The sequence below is a fragment of the Dipodomys merriami genome, unplaced genomic scaffold (assembly GCF_024711535.1).
Source record: "Dipodomys merriami isolate MVZ:Mamm:240054 unplaced genomic scaffold, mDipMer1.0.p SCAF_48, whole genome shotgun sequence".
Classification (NCBI taxonomy): Eukaryota; Metazoa; Chordata; class Mammalia; order Rodentia; family Heteromyidae; genus Dipodomys; species Dipodomys merriami.
Genome location: NW_027206046.1, coordinates 1,241,436 through 1,253,910, shown reverse-complemented (window position 1 = coordinate 1,253,910; position 12,475 = coordinate 1,241,436). Strand labels below are relative to the sequence as shown.

Sequence of the window (12,475 nt, the reverse complement as noted above, 5' to 3'; positions counted from 1 at the left end):
CCAGATCTCAGCCTCCTGAGTAGCTAGGATTACAGATGTGAGCCATTGGCTCCTGACTGGCTTCTCTGAGCTTTTTTGCTCAAGGCTAACACTCTACCACTAGAGTCACAGCTCTACTTCTGTATTTTTGATGGTTAATTGGAGACAAGAGTCTTGTGGAAACAGGGTACCAGTGACTCACACCTGAAATTCTAGCTATTTAGGAGGCTGGTGTCTAGGGATCATGGTTGGAAGCCAGCCCAGGCAGGAAAGTCCATAAGACTTTTATCTCCAATTAAATACCAAAAAAAAAAAAACGGAAGTAGAGCTGTGGCTCAAGTGGTAGAGTGCTAGGCTTGAAGACAAAAGCTCAAGGGACAGTGCCCAGGCTCTGAGTTCAAGCCCCAGGACCAGTATAAAAAAAAATATATATATATATATATATAGGGGCTGGGAAGGTGGCTCAGTGGTAGAGCGCTTGCCTTGCATGCATGAGGCCCTGGATTCGATTCCTCAGCATCACATAAGCAAAAAGAAAAAAGCCGGAAGTGGCGCTGTGGCTCAAGTGTTAGAGCGCTAGCCTTGAGCTGAAGAGCTGAGGGACAGCGCCCAGGCCGAGTTCAGGCCCCACTACCAGACCCCCCCCCCCAAAAAAAATATATATATAATAAATATATATTATATATATAATAATAAAAAGTATCATTCAGGTTACTTATTCATTCAGGGTACTAAGAATGCAAACTGATCATTTTTAAGTTGTAACTAATGCAGCTCTCTGCCTCTTTTGGGAGTTATCCTTATGGCCTCACATGCTCTTATTGTGACTAGCTCCACAGCGGGAGTAACAGCTGGCTGAGCAGGCTCATCCACCAGTCTTACCATGGAACCATGGACACAGTGTCCCTCACAGGGACTACTCCACTGCAGATGCTCTTGGAAATCGGCCTGGACAAACTGAAAAAAGATTACATCAGTTTTTTCATAGGTAATGTGCCAGCAAATTCGGTCTTTCGTGAGCTTTCCTAAAGCTTATTTGAATACATGCATTTTTCTTTCTAGGTCAGGAACTTGCATCGTTGAATCATTTGGTGAGTTCATTTTTCTTCTTATCTGTGCTAGTCCTAGGGCTTGAACTCAAGGCCTGGGCACTGTCCCTGAGCTTTTTTGTTTTGTTTCGGTTTGTTTTTGTGTTGTTGGTTGTAGGGGCTGAACTCTGGGCTTGGGCACTGTCCCTCAGTTCTTCAGCTCAAGGCTTAGCGCCCTATCACTTGAGCCACAGCACCACTTCTGCCTTTTTCTGCATATGTGGTGCTGAGGAATCGAACCCAGGGCCTCATGCATGCGAGCCAAGCACTCTACCACTGAGCCAACTTCCCAGCCCTCCCTGAGCTTTTTTATTACAGGCTAGTTCTCTACCACTTGAGCTACACTTCCACTTCGATAGTTATGGTGGTTAATTGGAGATTTGGTGGTTAACTGGAGAGTTTTATAGATCTTCTTATTTGGGCTGGCTTTGAAGTGTGATCCTCAGATCTCAGCCTCCTAAGTAGCTAGGATTACAATTGTAAGCCACCAGCACTTGGCTATCAGGTCATTTTGTGTAGTTATTAATGCCTATAATGTGCCAGCATCTGTCTGGGATCCTATAAAGCATCCGTGAAACAAATGATTCCCTAAGACAGATGAAATAAATAATTTATTCAGTGTCATTTCTCATTCTCTATAAATTCATCATGCTGATACGTAGTTGTGTACTGCTTACACTGATGTGCTACACAAGTCTTCTAGAGAGCTGAGGGAGTGCCCTTAACCCTACAAAAAAATGTTGTCACCCCTTCTTTTGACCCATTTGTAGTTCACTTGAAGGATTGTTTTCCAATGAATTTATGATGTTCTTTAATGTACTGACCCCAAGACCAGTCTCAGGTCTCTAGGGCTGCTCTCGGCTGTTACCCTGTGGCTTTCTCTCCTCAGGGAAGTTTGTTCCCTGAGAAAAAGCAGAGAGCATCTCTAATGCTTCACTGCCTTCTGAGGGGCTCACCTGCCGGGTCATTGCACAGACCAGGAGGTAACTCCTATCTGATTATCTTAAGGTCAGTCAGTAAAATCCCATTATGCTTATAGGTTCTCGACTCACTCGCAGAGAAGGGATTGTCAAAGTTTGTACTCCAGGAAACCAGTCAGTCAGTGGTAGCCATTATCAAATTCATCTGCTCATTTTTATTGTGCCACATTCCCAGCTTCTATCTTATTTTTAAGGCATCAAGTCAGTAAGTCTATAAAGGTTGAGAGCTGTCTTGGGACTTGTCATTTATTCCATCTGAAGAGTATATGGTGGGTATATTGGCTTATCCCTTTAGGACCTCGAGATGCCTTTATTAGAGAATATGTATAATTATTTGCTTAGAACATTCTCACTGAAAATTTTACATCTAGATGAGTATAATTTTTTTAATTGTTTTTTCTTTTTTTTTTTTTTTTTTTTCAGTGGTGCTGGGGTTTGAACTCAGGCTCTTGGACTTGTAGCAAGGGCTATACTTCCAGCCCATGTATACTTTAGTTTTAAAAATTAGTAGTGATCCCGGTGCCAGTGACTCACGCCTGTAATCCTAGCTACTCAGGAGGCTGATATCTAAGGATTGTAGTTCAAAGTTAGCCAGAGCAGGAAAGTCTGTGAGACTCCTATCTCCAATTAACCACCAGAAAACCAGAAGTGGCACTGTGGCTTAAGAAGTAAAGCACTAGCTAGCCTTGAGCTGAAGACCTGAGGGACACGTCCAGGCGCAGAGTTCAATGCCCACGACTGACCAAAAAAAAAAAAAGTAGTGAAAGGTAGATTCTATCTAGCTGTCTCCTCCTCCTAATATGTGTTCAAACTTAGACATGCTGGCATAATCATACCCTTTCCAAAGTTTCTGCTTATTCTTCAACTCCCTGTTTTCTCTACCTTTTTTTGTGTTTTTTGGGGTCCGGTCATGGGGCCTGAACTCTGGGCCTGGGTGCTGTCCCTCAGCTCTTCAGCTCAAGTCTAGCGCTCTACCACTTGAGCCACAGCGCCACTTCCGGCTTTTTTTCTTTTTGCTTATGTGGTGCTGAGGAATCAAACCCAGGGCCTCAGGCATGCAAGGCAAGCGCTCTACCACTGAGCCAACTTCCCAGCCCTTTCTCTACCTTTTATTCCAGGAATACTTCATTTCTCCATCAGTGGATACCCAGGAACAGATTCACCGTGTGCAAAAACTCCACCATATTTTAGGAATCCTTGTTAGTTGCATGCAGTTCATTAAGTCTCAGCATGAGCTTCTCTTTTCTTTAACTCAGTAAGTATGTCTCTTGTTCACTCACATGGAAATATATTGTACTCCAAGAAATTGAAGCCAAAATAGGTGCAGTTTTGATTGCCAGTTAGGCTAGGACCTGTTCACCCTGCCTTAATAGTGTGGGGTTGGGTCAATGTCATAGGAAGGCAGGCTTTGGATTTACTTTGCCTTTGCTTCTATAACTTCCGAACTTCCTTCAGAAGTTTCCCCTCTATCTTGTTTTCTCATCTGTGAAATGGATCTAATTAGGCTCTTGTATTCTTTTTTTTTTTTTTTTTTTTTTTGTCGGTTGTAGGGCTTGAACTCTGGGCCTGGGCGCTGTCCCTGAGCTCTTCAGCTCAAGGCTAGTGCTCTACCACTTGAGCCACAGCGCCACTTCCGGTTTTTTCTGGTGGTTAAATGGAGATAAGAGTCTCAGGACTTTCCTTGCCCAGGCTGGCTTTGATCGTGATCCTCAGATCTCAGCCTCTTGAGTAGCTAGGATTACAGGCATGAGCCACCAGCGCCCGGCTACTCCTGTATTCTTAAAGGATTAAATGATGTATTGTATATGAGGTACCTGATACTGAATAGGTAGTTAATAAATACTATTTTTTTTTCTTTTCACGTCCTTATGAGTCAGACTGATCGCTGCTAGCCATTTATATAATAACAAAAATTAAGTGGAAAGACAGACACTGGCTATACTTCTAGCTACTTAGGAAGCTAAAATCTGAGGATCATGGTTCAAAGCTAGCCCGGGCAAGAAAGTTCGAGAGCTTCTTATCTCCAGTTAACCACCAGAAAACCGGAAGTGGCACTGTCACTCATAGTAGAGCCCTAGCTTTTAGCAAAAAGAGCTCAGGGACAACACTTAGGCCCTGAATTCAAGCCCCACCACCACCAACAAAAAAAAAAAAGAAAACAAGTCACGTGGTATCCTTACATCTCTATGAGCAATATTGCTGAAATTAGAGATTCTGATGAGTTTGACTAAAGACAGTATGGAATATGTGGATTTCTAGGTTCTTAGGTATATTTGAGGCTTAAAAATCTAGAAATAAATGAGCCATTGCCTATTCTAAACTTAGAATTTCCTTGGGCTGGGAAGGTGGCTCAGTGGTAGCGCACTTGCCTTGCATGCATGAGGCCCTGGGTTTGATTCCTCAGCACCACATAAGCAAAAAAAAAAAACCCAGAAGTGCCGCTGTGGCTCAAGTGGTAGAGCGCTAGCCTTGAGCTGAAGAGCTGAGGGACAGCGCCCAGGCCCAGAATTCAGGCCCCATGACTGGACCCAAAAATAAAAAATAAATAAAATAAAATAAACTTAGAATTTCCTTTAATTATAAAGAAGGAAGTTTGTAATTGTTATTGTTTACAGACCTAACAGGGTTTTTTGTGTTGTTTTTCTTTTCATTACATATCAGAAATATAGGGCTGAGGATGTAGCTCATGGTAGAGTACTTGCCTAACATGTGGGAGGCCCTGGGTTCAATCCTTAGCACTGCACAATAGCACTATCAGGCTGGGAAGTTGGCTCAGTGGTAGAGCGCTTGCCTTGCATGCATGAGGCCCTGGGTTCGATTCCTCAGCACCACATAAGCAGAAATAGCCAGAAGTGGCGCTGTGGCTCAAGTGGTAGAGTGTTAGCCTTGAGCTGAAGAGCTGAGGGACAGCATCCAGCCTAGAGTTCAAGTCCTACAACTGACAAAAAAAAAAAGTAGCACTGTCAATGAGTTAACGTGTGTGTGTGTGTGTGTGTGTGCGTGTGTATGTGTGTGTGCATGTGTGTGTGTGTGTGCATGTGTGTGTGTGTGTGCATGTGTGTGTGTGTGTGTGTGATTTGAACTCAGGGCCTGGGCTCTGTCCCTAAGTAAGCTCTTTTGCTCAAAGCTAGTGCTTTACCACTTTGAACCCCAGACCCACTTCTGGTTTTCTGATGGTTAATTGGAGATAAGAGTCTCAGGAGCCTGGCGCCGGTGACTCACGCCTGTAATCCTAGCTACTCAGGAGGCTGAGATCTGAAGATTGCGGTTCAAAGCCAGCCTGGACAGGAAAGTCCGTGAGACTCTTATCTCCAATAAACCACTAGAAAACTGGAAGTGGCGCTGTGGCTCAAGTGGTAGGGCGCTCACCTTGAGCTGAAGAGCGCAGGGACAGCACCCAAGCCCAGAGTTCAAACTCCACGACTGACCAAAAACAAAAGTCTCAGGATCTGGGTGATGGTGGCTCACGCCTGTAATCCTAGCTACTCAGGAGGCTGAGATTTGAGGATCATGGTACAAAGCCAGCCCAGGCAGGAAAGTCTGTGACTCCTATCTCTAATTAACCACTAGAAAACCAGAAGTGGCACTGTGGCTCAAATGGTAGAGCACTGGCCTTGAGCTGAAGAGCTAAAGGAATGTGCCTAGGCCCAGCGTTCAAGCTCCACATTCTGGACTGGGTTGGCTTTGAACCATAATCCTCAGATCTTAGCCTCCTGAATAGCTAGGGTTATAGGCATGAATCACTAGCACCTGGCAATATAAGTTAACTTTTAGATAGATAGATGATAGATAGATAGATAGATAGATAGATAGATAGATAATTTTTCTACTGTTAATGTTCAAAAAAGTGAATGAGATTTACTTTCCAAGAGAGAACCCTAGGTTTTGTTTTTGTTTGGGAAGTGCTTTGTTCTTTGCTTCTGTGGCTCTGGAATCGTTTCTTGTTGACATTATATTTAGTGGTACTCAATACAGTTTTTCCTTATGAGCTTTAGACTAGGAAGTCCATATTGGCTTTTTTTTTTCTAAAAGGATTTTATTTCTTTTAGATCCTGCATAAGGTATTATAAACAAAATCCTCTGGATGAGCAACACATTTTTCAGCTGCCAGTCAGACCAGCTGCGGTAAAAAATTTGTATCAAAGGTAAGCAGTTTAATTGTTAGGCCTAAACTCCAGCCCTGATTCTTAGCAGTCTTGGGATCCATGCTCTAGGAGAGCTCATGATGAGTGCCCCTTCATGTTTGAATAGTTTGACCGAAGTCTGATGGTTACCCCTTCCTCTAGACCTTGCATCTTCTCTCTTGAACTCTTTTTTTTTTTTTTTTTGTCGGTTGTGGGGCCTGATCTCTGGGCCTGGGCACTGTCCCTCAGCTCTTCAGCTCAAGGTTAGCACTCTACCACTTGAGCCACAGCACCACCTCTGGCTTTTTCTGCTTATGTGATGCTGAGGAATGAAACCCAGGGCCTCATGCATGCAAGGCAAGCGCTCTACCACTGAGCCACCTTCCCAGCCCCTCTCTTAGACCCTTGAGCTTCTAGTCTTTCCTTTGTCTCTCCATTTGCATCTTTCATGGAATAGAGGAGAAATGACTGGGAGAAAAGTAATCAGTATTAGGACAACAAAGTCTAGGGAATGGCTGTGAGAGTGAAAGAAGAATTTAGGGGTTGGTAAGGGGGACCTAAGGCGATAGATTGGTCATCCACTCAGACGCTGAAGTTTCATTCATGACACTTTTACACTTGAACCACAGCTCCACTCCTAGCTTTTTGCTAGTTAATTGGAGATAAACGTCTCATAGACTTTCCTGTCCTGGCTGGCTTTGAACTACTATCCTCAGCTCTCAGCCTCCTCAGCAGCCAGGATTACGGGTGTGAGCCATTGGCACCTGGCTTCATCTGTGGCTTTCTTGAACCTGTTTTTTGTTTCTGTTTTGCTGGTATTAGGGATTGGATTCAGGACCTTGTACTGTCTAGGCAAGTGTTACGTCACTTGAACCACATCCCAGCCCTGCATCTCTTTTTTCCCTTAGTTTCTAAGATGTAGAATTCTGCCCTAATTTTTTTTTGTGTGTGTGTGTGAAAATACCGTACAGAGGGGTTACAATTACATGGGCAAGATAATGAATACATTTCTTTTTTTTTTTTGGTCTGGTCCTGGGGCCTGAACTCTGGGCCTGGCTGCTGTCCCTCAGCTCTTCAGATCAAGGCTAGCGCTCTACCACTTGAGCCACAGCGCCACTTCCAGCTTTTTTCCTTTTGCTTATGTGGTGCTGAGGAATGGAACCCAGGGCCTCATGCATGCAAGGCAAGCGCTCTACCACTGAGCCACCTTCCCAGCCCCAATGAGTACATTTCTTACCAAGCATTGTTGCCTCCTCCTTTGTTTTCCCTTCCCATCTCCCCCTGCTCCTCTACTCCCCCTCCCCCCTCCTCTGCCCTTATTTTATTTTATTTTATTTTATTTTATTTTTATTTTTTTTTTTTTTGGGTCCGGTTATGGGGCCTGAACTCTGGGCCTGGGCACTGTCCCTCAACTCTTCAGCTCAAGGCTAGCGCTCTACCACTTGAGCCATAGCACCATTTCCGGCTTTTTTTTCTTTTTGCTTATATGGTGCTGAGGAATCGAACCCAGGGCCTCTGGCATGCAAGGCATGCACTCTACCACTGAGCCACCTTCCCAGCCCTGCCCTTATTTTATTTCATCGTCTCATCTCCAAGACTTCACTAAAACTACAGAAGGAAGAAAGGAAATAACTGTTGGTTGTGCTGTTGTTTTAATTTTTTCTTTTACTATTTTTTTTTCCTTAGTGAGAAGCCACAGAAATGGAGAGTGGAAATCAGTAGTGGTCAAAAGAAGATTAAAACAGTGTGGCAGCTGAGTGAGAGCTCGCCTGTAGAGCACCTGAGTTTTCACAAACCTGGTTAGTAATCTGTCCTGATGAGTCATTCCAATAGAACAGAAACTTAATTCCATTGTAAGGGGTAATTAGTACAGCTTTTGCTTCCAGTTATAAGTCAATTTCCCTGCATGCAGATATGAAGCATACTTCTTTTTTTTGCCAGTCGTGGGGCGTGAACTCTGGGTTTGGGCACTGTCCCTCAGCTCTTCAGCTCAAGGCTAGTGCTCTACCACTGGAGCTACAGCGCCACCTCTGGCTTTTTCTGTTTATGTGGTGCTGAGGAATCGAACCCAGGGCCTCATGCTTGCAAGGCATGCACTCTACCGCTGAGCTACCTTCCCAGCCCCAATGAAGCATACTTCTAAAAGAGGTATGCCTTCTGTGCCAGTGTAATGCTTAGAAAGATTCAAGTTATTATCTTTGGCAGAGGAACTTTTATTGAATGTGGGCAAGCAGTGGGAGCATGGGTGTAAGAAGTGGGTTGAAAAGTGAACGTGTCACTTGTATTATATTTTCCACTTTAAAAGTGAGTGATAGCGGGGCGCCGGTGGCTCACGCCTGTAATCCTAGCTATTCAGGAGGCTGAGATCTGAGGATTGCAGTTCAAAGCCAGCCCAGGCAGGAAAGCTGAGACTCTTATCTCCAATTAACCACCAGAAAACCAGAAGTGGCGCTGTGGCTCAATTGGTCGAGCGCTTGACTTGAGCTGAAGAGCTGAGGGACAGTGCCCAGGCCCAGAGTTCAAGCCCCATGACAACAACAAAAAAAATCATAGAGCTGGGAAGGGGGCTCAGTGGTAAAATGCTTACCTTGCATGCATGAGGCGTTGGGTTCGATTCCTCAGCACACAGAAGCAGAAAAAGCCAGAAGTGGCGCTGTGGCTCAGGTGGCAGAGTGCTAGCCTTGAGCTGAAGAGCACCTAGGCCCAGAGTTCAGGCCTCCTGACCAACAAAAAACAAAAAAACAAAACAAAAGCTTAAAACCCTATTCAAAGAATAACTGAAAGCCAAGAAAAAGGCGAAGGGCATGGGGCTTAAGTGGTAAAACACTGCCTATCAAGCTGAGGCCCTGAGTTCAAATCCCAGTACTGCCAAATGAAAGGCAGGAGATATAGCTCAATGGTAGAGCATTTGCCAAGAACGTACCAAGCTCTGGGTTTGATCTCTGGCACTGAAAAACAACCAAGTTCTATTGCCCCTGCCAGGAATTAGGGCTTTCTGGGCTAGAACTAGACATGGCAGCCATTCATAAAGTCCTCTAGGTGGCTCTGTATGCAACTGTAGTTGAAAACCACTGAAATTTTATCTGTACTTGCTGGCTCCATTTGTTAAGGAAACATGTATTACTTTATATTTTAAAAAAAAGCTCTAAAGATATGTGTGATACAGTTTTGCAAAGTGCTATATTATTTCATAACGGAGAATAAATGAGACTGGAGCATAACTAGTGGCATTGTGTCTGCCTATGTCATTCATTGAGCTGAATTAACCCCCAGTACTGGAAAAAATTAATAAATCTCTTAAGAGTGAATGCTTATAAGCTGAGACACCCTTTCCTAATCTTTTTGACATGTTGCTTTAAAAAAAAATAAAAACTACTTTTTTTTTTTTTTTTTTTTTTTTGTCGGTCATGGGGCTTGAACTCTGGGCCTGGGCGCTGTCCCTCAGCTCTTCAGCTCAAGGCGAGCACTCTACCACTTGAGCTACAGCGCCACTTCCGGTTTTTCTGGTGGTTTATTGGAGATAGGAGTCTCACGGTCTCTCCTGCCCGGGCTGGCTTTGAACCGCGATCCTCAGATCTCAGCCTCCTGAGTAGCTAGGATTACAGGCGTGAGCCACCAGCGCCCGGCTTAAAAACTACTTTTTAAATGTTAAAACAACTTTGCTGGACAGGCTCATCTTTGTGCTTTTCTGGTATAGCTGGGGTGACAGGCATGTACCACTATGCTCAGTTGTTTTTAACTAGCTGAGTGAGGAGTTTCAAGAACTTTTTGCTCAGATCATGATCCTTCTGATCTGAGACTCCTATGTAGCTGGATTATAGCATGGGCCATCACATTCGTCTTCTTTTTGGTTGATTGTAGGGCTTGAACTCTTAGGTGCTGTCCCTATGCTTTTTCACTCAAGGCTAGCGCTCTACCACTTTGAGTCACAGTTCCACTTCCAGTTTTCTGGTGGTTAATTAGAGGTCAGAGTACAGCCTTTCCTGCCAAGCTGGCTTTGAACCACGATCCTCAGATCTTAGCCCCCTAGGTAGCTAGAATTACAGGTGTGAGCCAACAGTGCCTGGCCCAACATATAGTCTTCTTATTTGTTTAGAAATTTTTCAGTGACTTTTGTCCCAAAACAAGACCCACTCTGGAAGAAGGATCTCATTTGTAAAGGACAGGAGCTGTTCGGACAGACCCAATCGTAAATTTGTAAATATTAAAACTCATTATTACTTATTTGGTGCCAAAAATATACAGAATTTTAGCTGAGAATGTGAGGACCTGTGTTCAAGCCCCAATACTAGCACAAAATAACAAAAGGAAAAAATAATTTTTTTTATTTCACTGGACTGAGCAGTTAGGTAAAAATAAAATCATTTCTCAAGATGTTTAGTGGTGTCATACTTTAGAGTAAAACAGTTGACATCAAAAGCAGAGTGAGTATCTTAGGGAGAAGCACTCTGGGCTGCATTTGGAAGAGTTCCAATTGTAGTTAGTGGGTTGGAAGACAGTGCCCAGTACAGTGCTGCCCCCCAGTGGTTCTCAGCAGTAGTGCTGGTGGCAGAAATGTGGAAAGAAAAGGGTTAGACACTTCTGATCTTACTCTTTCTGGTTGCAGATTTTTCAGAACTAACACTCAATGGAAGCCTGGAAGAAAGGACCCCCTTCACTACCATGGTTACCTGCAGCCAGGTGCATTTCAAGTGACTCCCCTATCAGGTATATCTGTGTTTTCTCCAAATACATGGTCCTATGTTAAATTCCTTAATGTTTTAGCTATTTCTAGGTCATAAATGTCAAGTTAACTGTGTGCCAGTGGTTTGTACTGATAATCCTAGCTTCTCAGTAAGGCTGAGATCTGAGGATTGTGATTTGAAGCCAGCCAGGGCAGAAAAGTCCATGAGACTTTTTTTGTTGTTGTTGGTCGTGGCGCTTGAACTCTGGGCCTAGATTCTGTTCCTCAGCTCTTCAGCTCAAGGCTAGTGCTTTACCACTTGAACCACTTTCACTTCCGGTTTTCTGTTGGTTTATTGGAGATAAGGGATTTATAGACTTTCTGCCCAGGCTGGCTTTGAACTGTGATCCTCAGATCTCAGCCTCCTGAGTAGCTGGTATTACAGGCGTGAGCCACCAGGGCATGGCCCCATGAGACTCTTTTTTATTTGTTTTATCTTTTTTAATTTTTTGTCGGTTGTGGAGCCTGAACTCTGGGTCTGGGCACTGTCCTTCAGCTCTTCAGCTCAAGGCTAGTACTCTACAACTTGAGCCATATTGCCACTTCCGGCTTTTTTTGCTTATGTGGTGCTGAGGAATCGAACCCAGGGCCTCATGCATGCAAGGCAAGCGCTGTACCACTGAGCTACCTTCCCAGCCCCACATGAGACTTTTATCTCAGTATTTCACAGACCTTTTCACCAGGTTGGCTTTGAACCATGATCCTCTGATCACAACTCACTAAGTAAGGAATTACTAGGTGTACACTGGTACCTGGATGTAAACTTTTCTTAAAAACAGTTTTACCTCAGCTCGACTGTAGGACTAAGCCCTAGACATAAATGCCCTTTTCAAAATATTTTGAATTTGAGAAAGTATAAGCAAATAATTAATAGGGATTACAGGCTTGAGCCATCAGCACCTGGATCTCACCTTTTGTCCCAGCTGACCTGAGCCATGATCCTATTTCTACTTTCTGTCGTAGCTGGGGTATCAGGTGTACACTACCATGCCTATCTTTTACTGTTGAAGTAAAGACTCAAACTTTTTACTAGGCTGGCATAGAACTTTAATTCTCCCAGTCTCACCTGGGATAATAGGCATGTACCACCACATGTGTCCAGCTGTTGGTTGGGATGGGCTTTCAATTTCAGCTTCCAAATACAATTACCTAGGATTATAGGTATGAACCACCAGTGCCCAGCCGTAATGTTTCTTTTTCTTTTTTTTTGGGGGGGGGGTCCAGTCTTGGGGCCTGAACTCTGGGCCTGGGCGCTGTCCCTCAGCTCTTCAGCTCAAAGCTAGCGCTCTACCACTTGAGCCACAGCGCCACTTCCGGCTTTTTTCTTTTTGCTTATGTGGTGCTGAGGAATTGAACCCAGGGCCTCATGCATGCAAGGCAAGCACTCTACCACTGAGCCACCTTCCCAGCCCCTAATGTTTCTTTTAATAAATTGTTTTTGATAAGTCTATAATGCTTCTTTGCACTATCTCACTGGTTGAAGAATAAACTTAGCACAAGTAATTTCTCTCAGTAAAGTGTGTATGCTCACTTACTGGCCTACTAGTAACCCTTTTTCCTGGTTGGCTAATAGTCTACACC

The 12,475-nt window shown here is 44.0% G+C and overlaps 1 protein-coding gene across 3 annotated transcripts in view; it reads left to right on the top strand.

Annotated features, from left to right (window-relative positions):
• Zwilch (zwilch kinetochore protein) overlaps window positions 1-12,475 on the top strand; it is a 41,630-nt gene that overhangs the window by 28,844 nt on the left and 311 nt on the right. For all 3 annotated transcript variants that reach the window (XM_069995077.1, XM_069995079.1, XM_069995078.1), the window contains 6 exons: window positions 811-967; window positions 1,042-1,070; window positions 3,166-3,302; window positions 6,097-6,192; window positions 7,858-7,970; window positions 10,778-10,878. In XM_069995077.1, coding sequence (XP_069851178.1) covers window positions 811-967; window positions 1,042-1,070; window positions 3,166-3,302; window positions 6,097-6,192; window positions 7,858-7,970; window positions 10,778-10,866 — 621 coding nt within the window. In that variant the 3' untranslated portion in view covers window positions 10,867-10,878. The remainder of the gene's footprint in view (window positions 1-810; window positions 968-1,041; window positions 1,071-3,165; window positions 3,303-6,096; window positions 6,193-7,857; window positions 7,971-10,777; window positions 10,879-12,475) is intronic.